At 39.3% G+C, this 14,419-nt stretch overlaps 1 protein-coding gene across 1 annotated transcript in view; it reads right to left on the reverse strand.

Annotated features, from left to right (window-relative positions):
* The window catches only part of SPRED2 (sprouty related EVH1 domain containing 2), a 98,097-nt gene that overhangs the window by 24,764 nt on the left and 58,914 nt on the right, over positions 1-14,419 (reverse strand). The window contains exons 2-4 of the mRNA XM_074988485.1: positions 6,339-6,516; positions 5,219-5,387; positions 2,125-2,189 (exon numbers count right to left, since the gene is read on the reverse strand). Coding sequence (XP_074844586.1) covers positions 2,125-2,189; positions 5,219-5,387; positions 6,339-6,516 — 412 coding nt within the window. The remainder of the gene's footprint in view (positions 1-2,124; positions 2,190-5,218; positions 5,388-6,338; positions 6,517-14,419) is intronic.

A 14,419-nucleotide genomic window follows, 5' to 3' on the forward strand; every position in this document is an offset into this window, starting at 1 on the left:
TCAAGTGTAATTATATGAAAGAATTGAATCTTGGGTCTACCCCTTCAACAAGCCTGAAGGTGCACACGGTAGTAATAATATAATAATATAATAATCCACACTGTAGTAATATCTGTACAGATACCTAATGTATGTATACCTCATTGGGTTCAAGTGGGGAAAAAAAGGAATTTATTTTTCATTCTAGCTTTCAACATTGTATTTAGGATCACGATATATTTAAAATAGTGGGTGCACAATTTATTCAGCTTTCCTAACACAAAATAGTAAATGGCCATCAACATTTGTTCCTACATAAAAACCCAAATTTCTATTCACCTAAAATCTAGACTTGGGCCCAAACCTAAACATAATGGACAAAAACATGGTAATTTTCAAGCCCTGTTTACTTGAGTGGCTGCATCTGATCCTTCAACAAATTGGGAATAATAACTATTTTCTATATTTCCCTTTAAAACACTTAAAGAGAAATATAAATGTATTGTTCATTGGACAGTTTCTGTATCTCACACAGCTAACAAACCTGACCTGTACCCATTATACAGGACAAGTTCTGAGTATCTCCACTTTGCAATAAATGCTCCAAAGCAACACACAAGTCTGCAAAAAGGTGTGAATTTCACATGGCACCAAAACATTGTTTTGAAGGATCTTGTAACTTTTGGGTAAGTACTACAAAAGAGTAAACCGCTCTGTCTCCAACGTGGCCTCACCCTCTCCCATCTCAGATTCTATAAATCACTTCTGGCAGGTAGCTGGGAAGCAGCTGCTAATGATAGTTTTGCTCTGGAGCACAGGAAGTCACCTTTTAACCCTGCCTGCTGTTGTTTGTCTCTTAGAACTGTGACAAAAGAACAGATGTGAACAACATGCCAACTGTCAGGAGGATCTGGTTAAAACAGTACAGGAATCTTGCCCAGAACCACATCATGCTGATATAATGGAAGCTCAGCCAAATTCATCTTGAGCCACCTTTCAGCTTCAGGTTTTCCCTTCTTTCCCAGGATTTAACTGAATGTTTCCTGCTCAATTTCCTCCCTCAGTTATCCTAGATATGCAGAAAAAGCACATTTTTGAAATGGGAAATAAATGAAATATTTTGACCCTTTCACAGCAATGAAATGCAGAGTTAAAGTACATGTTACTTCTACTTTGGTTTCTGACGATATCCACTCTGAACCTTCACTTTCTTCAGTTAAAAAAAGAGTAATAATCTTCATTACATTGTTGGGCATTACTGGAGCTGAGCAAACATTTTGATTAATTTATCTTTTTTTCTGCCTGCGGAATAATATCCCTGACCAGACTGCAATCTCATTTATTATATTCCTTCCGTTTGTTTAGCTTATAAATGGGACAAGGTCACTGTCTTTTAGGAAAACTCCAGACACATTTCATTTGATACCACAAAATAAAATAAATAGCAACAGCATCATCAGCATCATCAGCATCAACAACTGATTTTCTATTGCTGATTAGGTAAGTCACAAGATCTTCCGTGGACTTCTGATGTTAATTCTTGAACAAGCAAATTTAAAATTTGGTTTTTGTGAATAACCACACACGTTACAGTACTTAAAAATCTGAGAAACGCCCCAGAAACACTCAATGTCTCTAACACTAGCAGAGAGATAACACAAAAGTGGTGTGAACGCCCCCAAAGCCAAGTTGCTTGAAAATTAAACAAGTGTTTTATTCTTTTGCCATTTTCTACTCAGCTCTGTGACATTATGAACATTTGCCATATACTGGGATACTATCATTCCGCGGGCAGAAAAAAGATAAATTAATCAAAATGTTTGCTCAGCTCCAGTAATGCCCATTACATTTACAATGTAATGAAGATTATTATTTTTTTTTAACTGAAGAAAGCAAAGGTTCAGAGTGCATATCATCAGAAACCAAAGTAGAAGTAACATGTACTTTAACTCTGCATTTCACTGCTGTGAAAGGGTCAAAATATTTGCCATATACTGGGATGACAATGGTAGGGGTTAAGAAAGCTAAACCTTCTTTTGGGCTATGGAATGCACAAGGTGCACAACGATGAAAAAAGGACCATTCAAAATTTTTCAAGTGAACCACAGTGCGAAAAGAGAACAATGTTGAACTAACTTTACTTACTGTGAAGACATCATCATCACCAATCTCAGCCTCATTGTGGATTGTTGAAGACGATGTAGTAGATCCTAGAAAAAACATTATTAAAATATAAGACATCTCTATACATTAGATTTTTTAAAATTAAAAACTGGTGGATTTTTATTTGGATTTTGATCACTGAAATTACACAATTCTCCACATAAATGAAACTGACATAATAAATATGAAGTGAACTAGTGGTACCAAGTTAACAAGAAAGAAGAAAATAGGTCTATTGCTACATAGGTTAGGAAGGTGACATCCATAAAGAGCTCCTTGAACTAATATTGTATGGCTGCCCATACTAACAGATCATGGTAGAATAATGATAGGCACTTACTGTATAATTGCATTTTCATTTAGAAAATAGGATAAAAGTATAATGAACGAACATCCAGGGCTAAATCCTCCACCAATGTATATCAACGGAGCTACACAAAATTACATGAAACTAAGGATTTGACCCCTGAAGTCAGAAACCTGTTTCTACTAAAACAAACAACAGGAAAGAAAAAAGTTCAATCAGAATCAGATCCAGTCTTTAGAATTCAGGAAATAACCTACTCTGACAATTTATTGTTTTAAAAGGTATTTGTCTGAGAACCATCTCTTGCCTTCTCACCTCCTCCATGTAAACAAAACATGTAAGAGTTGACAGAAGAACAGAAACATGTAGAATAATACATTCATTTGAGGAGGTTTTGATTAACCTTGTGGTAATTACTACAGTTTAACGCGAAACATGCAAATTTCATCCACGAATCCTTCATTTCATTTCGCATTTTAAGCACGTAAAATTGGACACTGCAGTATTCTCTACATATTCAGCAAGAGGGGGAGGAAACTCTTCTGTATGTGGGGTTTTTATAGTAAACCAAAATAATCACAAAACCTTTATTGTACCCAAACCCTCTCCCTCCTACACCGCACATTGTTTTGTTATCGCTTATGAGTGCAAAGCTTTTAGTGACTTTAAAAAAAAAATCAATTAAGTTGTTTGTACTGTGGCAGAAAATGAATTACCTTAACTTTGAAAGATTTTAGACCTTAATCTTATCTGTGACATGCTACATAAGTTTAGAATTCATGAAGACACAGAACCATAGAATACAGAAGGAACTTCAAGAGATTGTCAAGTCCTGTCTCCTTGCACTCATGGCAGGACCAAACACTATCTAGACCCTCCCTAAACAGGTGGTTTGTCTAACTTGCTCTTAAAAATCTCATGCAGACATTCAGAATTGAAGGCAAAATTTTCACATAAAGAGAAATGTGTGTGCATATTCACACCTCTGGGTGTGACAGGTTGAACGCCCAGCTACCATCTCTCCAGAGCCAAGCAAGGTCACCGATACCAAACATCCTGTCTGTAGTTTTGATACTTCAAGAAACAAGCTGAGAATTAAATTTTTGCCTATAAGAATAATTGAATGCAGTGAAGCTTCAAATGCATATGCTTGGTTATGCTAATTTGACCAGATTTTACAGACAATACTGAATAATAGTTACTCAAATCCAGAACTTTAGTGTCTATATATATGAGAGTTGGTTATTGGTTTTAATTTGGGTAGTCACAGATATTGGGAATTTAAGTAAAGATTGCATTCATCAGGACTGCTGTCCATGATATACACAGATGCACTGATTTTGAAAGTAGCTAAAATAGCAGCACAGCTTTAAATTTATGCTTGAATCTTGAATTCTACTTGATTTCAATACATCTTCAGCTAGGAGATGCTGCCATGTACAAATGCCCTCAAATACCCTTTTATCACTATTTCCCTTAAATATGGGACATATACGTTATTAATATGTTGAGCTTCAGCGTGAACTGTACTACAGAAGATGCCCAATTTCATGTCCCAAGGAGCTTACACTTTAAACGCGACAAAGAAGACAATGAATACAGCTCAGAAGCATAAGGCCTAACCCTATGCCCATTGATTTCCATGGTACAGGGTCAAGAGCACACCGCACGGATGACAAGTGAGAATGTGATCTCATCTCTCAGTGCATTATTGTTGAAAGGCCCTCTGTAAAGAAGGGAACTGAATGATGAGGGCAGGAATTCTGAGCCTCAGGAATGGCAGAGAAGAATGGAAAAGGAACAGAATGGAAAAAGGATGCACACAAAAAGCACTTAGGCATAAGGATGGGGAGATGTGGGCTGGTGTGGAGATGGGCAAGGCCTTAAAAGGCCTGGATGAGAAGTCAGAGTACCAGGTATTGACACTGGAATAGCTATACATGTTCAAAAGCTAAAGATCCCAAAACGCAAGGAACTAGATGTTTAGCATAAATATACTAAATACTATTGATAAATTTATTCTAGTAATTCAGACAAAAAGATAGCATTAGCAGCTCAACTATCTACATATGAAAAATCATTACTAAATAACTGAATTATTTTTCACCGAAGAGAGAACAAAATAAAGGATAAGTCTGAATTGAAGATACATTTTTATTCTTGTCTGCATGTAATATAACGTGCACAGGAAATGTTTATAACAACCTCCAAGAATGGAGAATTCTTTTTAATTAAAATAAAAATGGATGGGATTAAATAAATATGAAGCTTTCAAGCACTACAGTTCCCCAATTTAGTCAAGACTTAATTCAATTAATTTTGTCTCAGAAAAAATCCTTAAGATTTATTTATGTCCATATAGGAATTCATATTATAATTTAACAAGGCACAACAAAAAAAATCACTAAATAATTTCCAGTGCAGCACTAGCTGAAGGCACAAAAAGGGACCTAAAAGACAAGATGTGAAATACTTTGTTCTTCTGTTGGCTGTAGTTAGACCTACAGCCATAATTAATGCATCTTTACAGCTCAGGTCTTGATGGATTAGGCTACATAGGGACTGGAAACTCTGAAGCAATGTTTGAATTAAACTCCTTCCCTCCCTGGGAGCCTACTAATCTAATTCTCTACTGAACGAGAATTAACTTTATTTTAAAGGTTAATTGCCTGACTGCAGTAAGAAATATGAGACATACATTCAAGTTAGCTTGAGTCCTGTGTCTGGAACCTATCCTCTGCAAAGAAACAAGAAGAATTACTTCAGTACCTTCATTGAGGTCTTCAATTGCTTTCCGCAGTCCCCTATCAAATGCCCGTGCATCGGCAGGACTTTGAAAAGTAAGCCCAAACTTCCTGTTGTCAACTTTCCAGTGATGAAACGTAGGATTTGCTTTAGTGTAGACCAAGTCCTTTTTCACAAAGCATTCCAATACCACCTAAAAATTTTCAGCAAAAAAGTAAGGTTACATTTACACTTTAAGGGCATGGCGGTCCCTGCATTAAAATAGACCAGAATCTCCTTCCTCACAACCTCCTCAATGCAAAATAAGCAATTTAAGAATCTGTCACTCTGGTGAGAGAACATCCTTCAACATAACATCACGTCAAAAGCAGCTGTAAATCTAACACTTTACAAACACCAGCTCTCTTGACAATAAGACAATCTCAAAACAACACTGTAACATCTCCTTTTATTGAACTAGCTTGTTTTCAAAGACCTGTTATAAACCTGTACCAACAGTTTGCAAGCGGTGGATTTTTAAACTTTTCTACTTTACAACTGAGTATGCTAAAAACAAAAAGAAAAAATTTAAATAGGAAATTAAAACACCTGAAACTTCTACTTTATATGTGAATACAATACAATATATTTTATTCATTTTTGTTAAATGAAAGTAGTCTTCTAAATAAGCAGCAATTAGAAAGAACTGAGATTACAACAACCTGTCCTTACCCTCTTATTCTACTAGTCCAAACCTTGAATAGCATGCAACACAAATAATTTATTGCCATTTTAAACGCTTGCTTTGCATTACTTAGTACAACATGACCAACTTCATGAATTCTTTACACTTCTCTTCTCACATATCCTTATTAGGTCTCAGGAAAATAGATGTGTTAGCTTCATGTTTTAGGCATTAAAGCTGGTCTTTACAGTATACTGCTTTTCAATGTGCAATTGGTATTTCAAGGAGATGACATGGCATCCTAAAAAATAAGCCATGATAATGTCTCGGTCATCTGAATTAAGATGGGGTAATTTTGCACAATCTGGCAGTGCCTTCAAGGTTTTTTTGTTTGTTTTGTGTTTGAATCTGCTGTCAGAATATGTTGATTTTGGGTAGCTTTCTTAAGAAAACAGACAAAATTTGACTTGGTTCTATTACCAGTTTGTCCTTTTGCCTTTCCCCATGGATTAGAAATCCACTTCTTCCATTGCCCTCTGGGTACATAACCTTGCAGACGCCAACTCTACTGAGACCGCCTCCTTCCTGTGGTAGCCATCCCCCACTGGAGTCATCTCGGGTCATTACCACAGCTTTGACTCGTACAATATAGCTGTCACTGTAACAACAACAAAATAACTGTGTGAAATCACATATAATATTACAGGAGTTTTACTTATTGAAGTATTTAGAAAGAACAGATCTGGACTACGGGTATTTGCATGACAATTTAAAGTTTCATCTGAGGCTAGCTAGAAGTGTTTGTAACAGATGTTCACTTTCGCCACAATCTCTATATAATCTAAAGCCATTGATTGCCCAGTCTAGTTTCAGGAGTTCAGTATGGAAATTAATCACCACACCCCAATCAAGACCGAAGCCTTTTACTCCAGCCGATCAGCCTTGCAGCATGCATCACAGATCTACAGATGCGGGCTCTATATTGGACTACGAAGAGAGGCAAGTTCCAGGGCTGAACACCCCTTGCTGAAAAGACAACTGTTAGCAGTCCACTCTTGAACAAGGGGAAGGACTCTAGCTCCAGAGTCAATGTATCTTATATCAGGCAGGTGTCTGATCCAAAATGTTAGGGCTACCTGCCATCCTAAACACCTTAAATTATGTTTGGAAACTCATCTGCAACCTGCTGTCTGAGAGAAAGAAGAGAATGAACCTTGATGTGTCCCACCTACGTACAGCCTGTGTGCACAACACCAATTTGTCCAACATTAATCTTTAGGATCACACAAGAACTCTAAGGCAGCTCCACCTAACCTGTAGGGAAGGATCCTTCAAGATAGCTTGGGCAGCGTTGGAAGGAGCTGATCAACATATGCAACTAGCATAATTTCCATACTAGATCCAGGACTGAAACAAGAGTGGAGCCAAGGATGGACTTGTGATATTACTAGGCGTGTCTCAAACTTTAGAAATGTTATTGAAAGCAAAAGAAGAGAGAGTGGTCTCGTCCCCTGAAGCGTACTCCCTGTGAGAGACACCCCCCCCGCAATAAACACATTATTTTCACCAGTCTCAGCTGGCAATCATAAACAACTTCCACACATCACTGAAAAAGGTGAGTCCAAATGGTACCAGAGGTCGGTCCTGGACAAAGGTGTAATTATTACCTACCTACCACCAATCTGAGTCAAAAACTCTCTACATCTAGCAAGTGGCCAATTGTACTGATTGAGCTTAAGGATAGTTTAAGTGATTATGTGGTCCTGAGCTGAAACCAAGAGTCATACTGCGCAATTATAATCACAATTGGTTCCAAGGTTACAACCAACACCTAATCACCTCATGCAGAGACACAACAGCCCATTACAGTGACCTTTGTGAACCTGTATGAGTCTCACTTTGTTACTGAGAAATATTAATGCAGAGCATACTTGTAAATTAAATTGATCCACTGCACAAGGGTCGGCAAAGAAAGAGAGAAAACTACTTGCTTGGTCAAATCAAACATAAAAAAGAAGTTTGTACTAGGAAACGACAACCCATTCAGCCCCCAAAATAATACTGCCCATAAAAAGGAAGGTAAATCCACCCAGAAAATAGGCTAGACCTGAGTGTTAAGGCTTGACATTTATTTTTTGCGAAAGTTCTTGGCCTCCAAGCAAGCTGACAGTATCTCTTTATTAACCTTGGATCTTGCCATATTTAGCGAGTCAGTAACATTCACCCTCATTCGTTTGGCAATATTTGAAAAAAATTACCACACACAGTTAGCATTTCATTAAAAGTTGTTGCTGTTTAATGTATGACAGTTACATTTCTCAACTGCAACCATGTTTTAATATCTAGTCAGTCACTAAAGGTAGTCTTGCTTTAGCTTAGCTACATGACTTGGAAAACATTTGTTAAAAATAAATATCCTGTTTATTTCATGTTTTCCTCTTTGTTTAACAGTTTATTTTGCACTTTAAATAACTTCAAAAATCTGTTTAAAAATAAGGCTTTGCATGTAGTCCAAAATTACCTTTGCCCAGCAATCAAACATGCATCCTTTATTCTTATTTGCACCCTACAGATTTTACATAAACAAATAACTACCGGACAACAGCAGAGTAATAGCCTGAGAAACTCCGGCACACTAAAGACTCTCTGAACACTGAAGTGAAATTAATGCAATGACTTATGAAAAATAGAAGCCCAAAGGAGGACTATTTTAGCTTATGACAGAGCAACTACCTGGCTTACTTTTTACAGTCCTTTGGTACTGTTGTAGAGTGCCATCTCCTGTATGCCCTTTCTTTGGAAAGCTCAACCACTATCAGAAGTCTCTCCAAAAATCAACCCTTCCTTGTCTACTATCCATCTTCAATCTCCCGTTTCGTGACTCCAATCTTCTTTCAGTGCTAGTCTTTGAACATGAGCCCATCAGAGTCTCTAAGGCATTTGTTCTCCTGCAGACTCGGGCCCCGTCACAGATGACCCAATCTCTTTGGATGATGAATCCTACATGTCCACCATCTGATGCCTCTTAGCCCATTTCTTTAGTAGAAATAGCAACTAATTTCAGCGTAGGTGCAGCTCTTAAGCCCTTTCTACCTTGGGTTTTGCCCTGTCACAAGTATACTAAACGCAAATTCCAAGACAGAAGTATACCTAAAAAGACACCTCACTAGCAACGTCCTGTAATTCTGCTGCAGGATGCATGCAGAGACTAGTAGAAAATACAGTAAACTCTTCCATATCTGGCAACCTCTGGACTGGGAGGTTGCTGGATATTCAAATATGCCAGTTAACAGAGAGCAGCTGGGGGAGCACAGGTAGGGCTCAGGAGAGGCACAGGTAGCTGGGGAGACACAATGCCATGGGCTCTCCAGCCTCAGCTGGGGGAGCGCAGAGAGCTCCAGGGCCAGGGACCCCACCGGGATGCAGTGGGGGGGCAGAAACATCAGGGCTGGGGGCCCACCAGAGCTGGGGGCAGCACTGGCAATTCCAGGGCTGGGAAGCTGGCCGGGGCTCGGGGAACGCAGGCAGGCCATGGGAGCGCCAGGGCCAGGGAGCTGGCCAGGGTACGGGGGAGTGCCAGCAGCACTGCAGCATCCCTGCAACTCTGGGGTTGGGGACCCCACTAGGCTGCACTGGTAACTCTGGGGCTGGGGACGCTGCTGGGGAAACTTTGGCTGTTTGCTCTCAGAACAAGCAGCATGTTTGTACTGGTTATCTGAGTGTTCCAGTTGAAAGAACACCAGACACAAGAGAGTATTCTACAAGATACTGTAGAAATGAAGCATCTGTAAGTGATATTATCTGACTCCTGCCCCAAGTTCAGTTTGGTCACTTGGAATGTCAAAAGCTGTACACAGAGCAGAAACTGGGAGCATCCTACGGGACAAGGAAAACCTATTAAGTCTGATAAAACAAATATGGATCTGCTAGTGGTGCTGACAGCCTTGTAGGGCCCCTGGGCGAGGCAGGGTGAGGAGTAAAGGCGGGAGGCTCAACAACCCAGAAAGGGATGGACCTTGGGTGGAAGGAGAGGATCAGAGTAACCCTAATGCTAACCTAGGCCTCAGTGCTGCCTCAACTGCGCCATGCCATGCAGCGCCTGTCCCTCCCCTTGTCAGAGCTACCCAGAGTGAGCTGCATGGGGCGGTGCCAATAAATTTACAGGGTTCAGGTCTCCAGTGGTTGCTGCTCCTAGAGTAGAGGCCACAGCGAGCCCCGAGCCATACCCTTTTGCCTTCCCCCATCAGAGGGCCTGGAGTCTGCCCAAAAGCAGAGCCTCTGCTTCCAGCTGGATGTATTAAGAGTTGTGTAGTCCGTTCTGTGGAGACAGAGCGTTCTGAGAAGTCTCTCCAGGATGGTTCCCTTATTTGATTTGCATGCAGAACAGGTTTGTAAGGACTTTATCATGGATCAATATGGCTTTTATTCTTCAGCACATGGACTTGTACAAGGTAAAGTTTTATCTTCTGTTTCCCCTGGGCCTCTGCCATTTGGTTTTTCCATTGTTTGCCATGAAGTTTTCCAACATATTTGTATGCTGCCACCAGCTGCTTTGCTTGGACATCTGTTTTTAATAAAGTCAGATATGCCTGCCTCGTGGCCCAAAGGTCTACCTGAGATGCACGAAGCTTCAGTAGAATTGAGATTAGCTAGGGATAGCTTCAGAAATCTTGCTGCTGTCCTTCAAGACATTTTAGCCTTATAGTCTGATTGACATCAGCGTTTTCCCAGTAAAATGTATTATGCAACCATTGGCCTCTAATAAAAATTTCTAAATTGGGTTCACGGTAACTTTTAAATAATTTATTTGCTCTATTCTGGATACCAAGTAGCCAATTTACATATGCTACATCCTTCTAAAACAAAACTGACTGGCTTTAAGAAAGCACTGTCCATGGTGATGTTCGAGCTCTCTTCTCATGTGCTTTGTTTTTTGTATAGTTTCTGAAGATTATTTCTATGCGCTAATTACTAAAGATTAATCATTTGTCTCTCTTACTCAATTTCCTCTGTTTTTTCTAAGGTTGTGTTCCTTTTATTTGAGGCTTAATTGATTCTGTATTACAACCTTTACCATCTGTTGGGGAGTATACATGAAATTTCAACCTTTATTTTAAGAAAGACACACCAGCACAAACTTCAGAATACTCTTTCATAGAACGAATGGCCTATCTCCTTTTTAAAAAGCTTTTTGAGTGTATTATAGCTCAGACTACATTTTCTATCCAAGCTAGCACAAACTTTCTAGAAAGAATTCAGAGCCTTTCACTTCACTGAAACAGCACTACTAGGAACTTTCTAATATTTAATTTTGATTTTGTTTGACTTAATGACTGATTCCAATCACCAATCATACAATACTAGATTTTTGTAGTTGGAAGGTTGCATGTTTCCATTATCTCAGATAACGCTCTCTTATCACTGACAAGCTTCACGCATTCCTGCATTTTAAATATTAGTCTAATGCTGGATTTGAATTTTTAAAATACCCCGCCCTTTGGATTTACATTTAGAGGATAGGAGCTAGGTGAATCAAATGGCTTTTTTGCCACATCTATGCTAATATTCTGACCTATGGCTCTTTTACAACATTTACTACCAAGGCCTGCGTCTGTATCCGAGTGTGTAACAGCTGTCTTTCTGGATGTCTCAATCTGCCATTGAACATGGGAAAAGACAGATGCTTTGTTAATTGGCACTGACAGTTTCACTACTGAATAACATTTTGGGGCAGTCAGTTTGGTTGGAAGGTTCCCAATATCATTAGCCAGGAATGTCTTAAAAGCTTGATCCAACTCTACTCAAACCAATGAAGAGACTCAAATAGGCTTTGGATCAGGCCCTATATTTAGAAACCCCCTAAGGCCAGAAAGTCAAGGACACTGCCTTGGGGACCTGGACACAAATTAAGTCAGACGAAAGCATAGAGAACATTAAACGAATGTTCACCTGATGGCAGACAAGTGATACAGCAGTCGGTTGACTGGCTTGTACAACAAGCAGCTGAACTAATGTTATAGCAGCTAAAAATTGGACTTTTATCGTAATAATTGACAAAATCCTAACTTAAAGAACCAGCTTGAGGTGAAAGTAGTACATTTCAAAAAACAACCCCCAGATGCCTGGTTTCTGCAGGTGTCTGGGAAAGCAGATAATAAATGCAGGTTCCAGAGAGAGAGAGCCAGGATGACATTTCCATTTTAAAAACTAACTTCAGGGGACTCAGGCTTTGGATCAGAAGACAACTTTGATTTCCCTCCTGAAAGTGAGATCTTTATCAACATCTGCCCTAGCGAAAAACAGGGCCAGACTGTAGTTACCACTTGTAGAGACGGGAAGAAAACTGAATTGCTCTTCAAATATACTCAGTTGAAATTCTGTCTCCAGCTGTTACCAGAAGGTCACATTTATATTGTATGTACACTCCTTTGTACAGGAACAGGCTTTCCACCTCACGTATCACCAGACACTGCACTGCAACTACTTCCAGCTATACCATTAAAAAAGATTGAGGACAATAATTGTTTGGTTTCACTACTAAGGCACTGTGCTAGGACTCAGAAGATTTGGACTGAACCTTTAGTTCTGTCAAACTTCAATTGATGTCTCCATGCCTAAGGTCTCTATTTGTAAAAGTGGAATAAGCAATACTATCTATCATACAACAGCATAGATAAGGACCTGGGAGGTATTCAGATGCTGTGGTGTTGGGTCATATAAATACTTAATGTCTTCTGCATGCAAACTGTTTATTTTCTTTGCAATATAATTTCAAGTGACTATATTACGGCCATGACTAGTTACAAGTGATTCATGCTCCACAGTTAAATAATTTACAAAAATGCCATGAGCATTATTGGTTCAGAGATGCTAGAAACTCAGGATCTTTGTTGATATATCCATCTACTTTTATTGTGCTGCAGCCATTTTTTTCCCAGGGAGATCCATTCAGGGAATGTAAAGTATTTGATTAACTTCTATTTATAGTTTATTGAACACCATTAAGGTTACATAAATACCAGTCTTTCCCTGTTACAGTGAAACTACTGAAGAAACTTAATGGAAGTGGCCTAAAATCCTCCCATGTTATTGGCTTCTAAAAACTGTAAGACTGCCCTGAATTGTTTGGTTTGTTTACGGTCTACCTACTAGTCTGTTTTCACTCTTAGTTATTAGTTAGTTGGAATATTCAGCTACTTTAACGCTAAATGATTAGTCTTACATAGGGTTAGAAGAAAATACAGGCTGAACCTCTGTACCCCGTCCCTTTGTCATCTAGAACTATTTGTAATCCAGCATGATTTTAATTAGCTGGATGACCACTTATCATGGGTGTGGCCAAGTTTCTTTCCATCCCACAAAGCTTATTTATGGCCACCAGTCCTGGCTCTCGGTGTTCAGAGCTGTCATTTAGCTGTAATTTACACCTAAACTACTTCTCAGAGGCCAGTAAGCAGTTGCAGTGTTGGTAATGCTGCTAGACAATAAATTCTTTTGTTCAGCCTCGGTCAAGTCCCAAGGGTGCTTGGCTAGAGAGATTTAACCTGTATCTGCTCAGATTATCCAACTGCATGGCAGGAAGCCAACCTCTTCTATCACTGTGTTTCAAGGCTTCTTCTATCACTGTGTTTCAAGGATTAAGTCAGCCCCACCCTGAACCAAAACCATAACTGAACTTCAGGGCTAAAGGTAGTGTGTGGTTTGCTACACTTTTTTATTGGAAGGAAAAACATAACCTATTTAAAGTTATTGCTCCTGGGCATTTAAAAAAAAAAATTGGCAGGCTACTAAGAACCTCCCTTGAGAAATAAACAAACAATGCTCTTGTAATAAGCAAATCACTATCACGAATATTTTACCAACAGTCCAATACCCTTTTCTAAAAAACCCAAACCTATAAAAGATGAGACACCTATATGGGGTAGCTTCAATATAAAGGATGTTTTAGTTTCAGTATTTGAGGATTCTGCACAACTGCTTCACGAAGTGTGAATATGTTGATATTATTGTGAATGTGTTGATAGTGTTCGTTACACTAAACATACCAGAATGAGAAATCAAGACAAAAATTGAATTGTGTTAAATGTCTACCATGGGGTTTGGTACCAATGGCTGCACTGTGCATCCAAAATTCATCCTATCAAATAATTTCTCTACTAGTTAAGATTTTAAATTGCACTTCTGTCTTGCGGCAGAAAGATTAACCCCTTGGATTCAGGGGAAGTGGAATAAACGGTACGGAGTTTGGATATTTTGCAACCTATATTCTGTAAAGTGACTCTCCCTCCTTACCCCCCGCTGCTCAACCCCAATACCTGCAGGTCTGTTTCCCTTCACAGCTTGATTAATCTGCTTTTGCAACGGCTCTCTCCCCCGCCCTCCCTCATTTCACACAGATAAGAATTTTGTGACCCAGCTGAATTATTTTCGTCCTCTGCTAGTGGACACAGCTAGCAACTCTGAGATTAAAAGGAAAGGGGCAGAAGAGAGGGACACGAGAGGGGTGAGGTGAGGGGTGGGGAGGATGGGTTTCTTGAAATAACAAACACACATCTCCGAAC

This window comes from Carettochelys insculpta, chromosome 3 (genome assembly GCF_033958435.1).
Source record: "Carettochelys insculpta isolate YL-2023 chromosome 3, ASM3395843v1, whole genome shotgun sequence".
Classification (NCBI taxonomy): Eukaryota; Metazoa; Chordata; order Testudines; family Carettochelyidae; genus Carettochelys; species Carettochelys insculpta.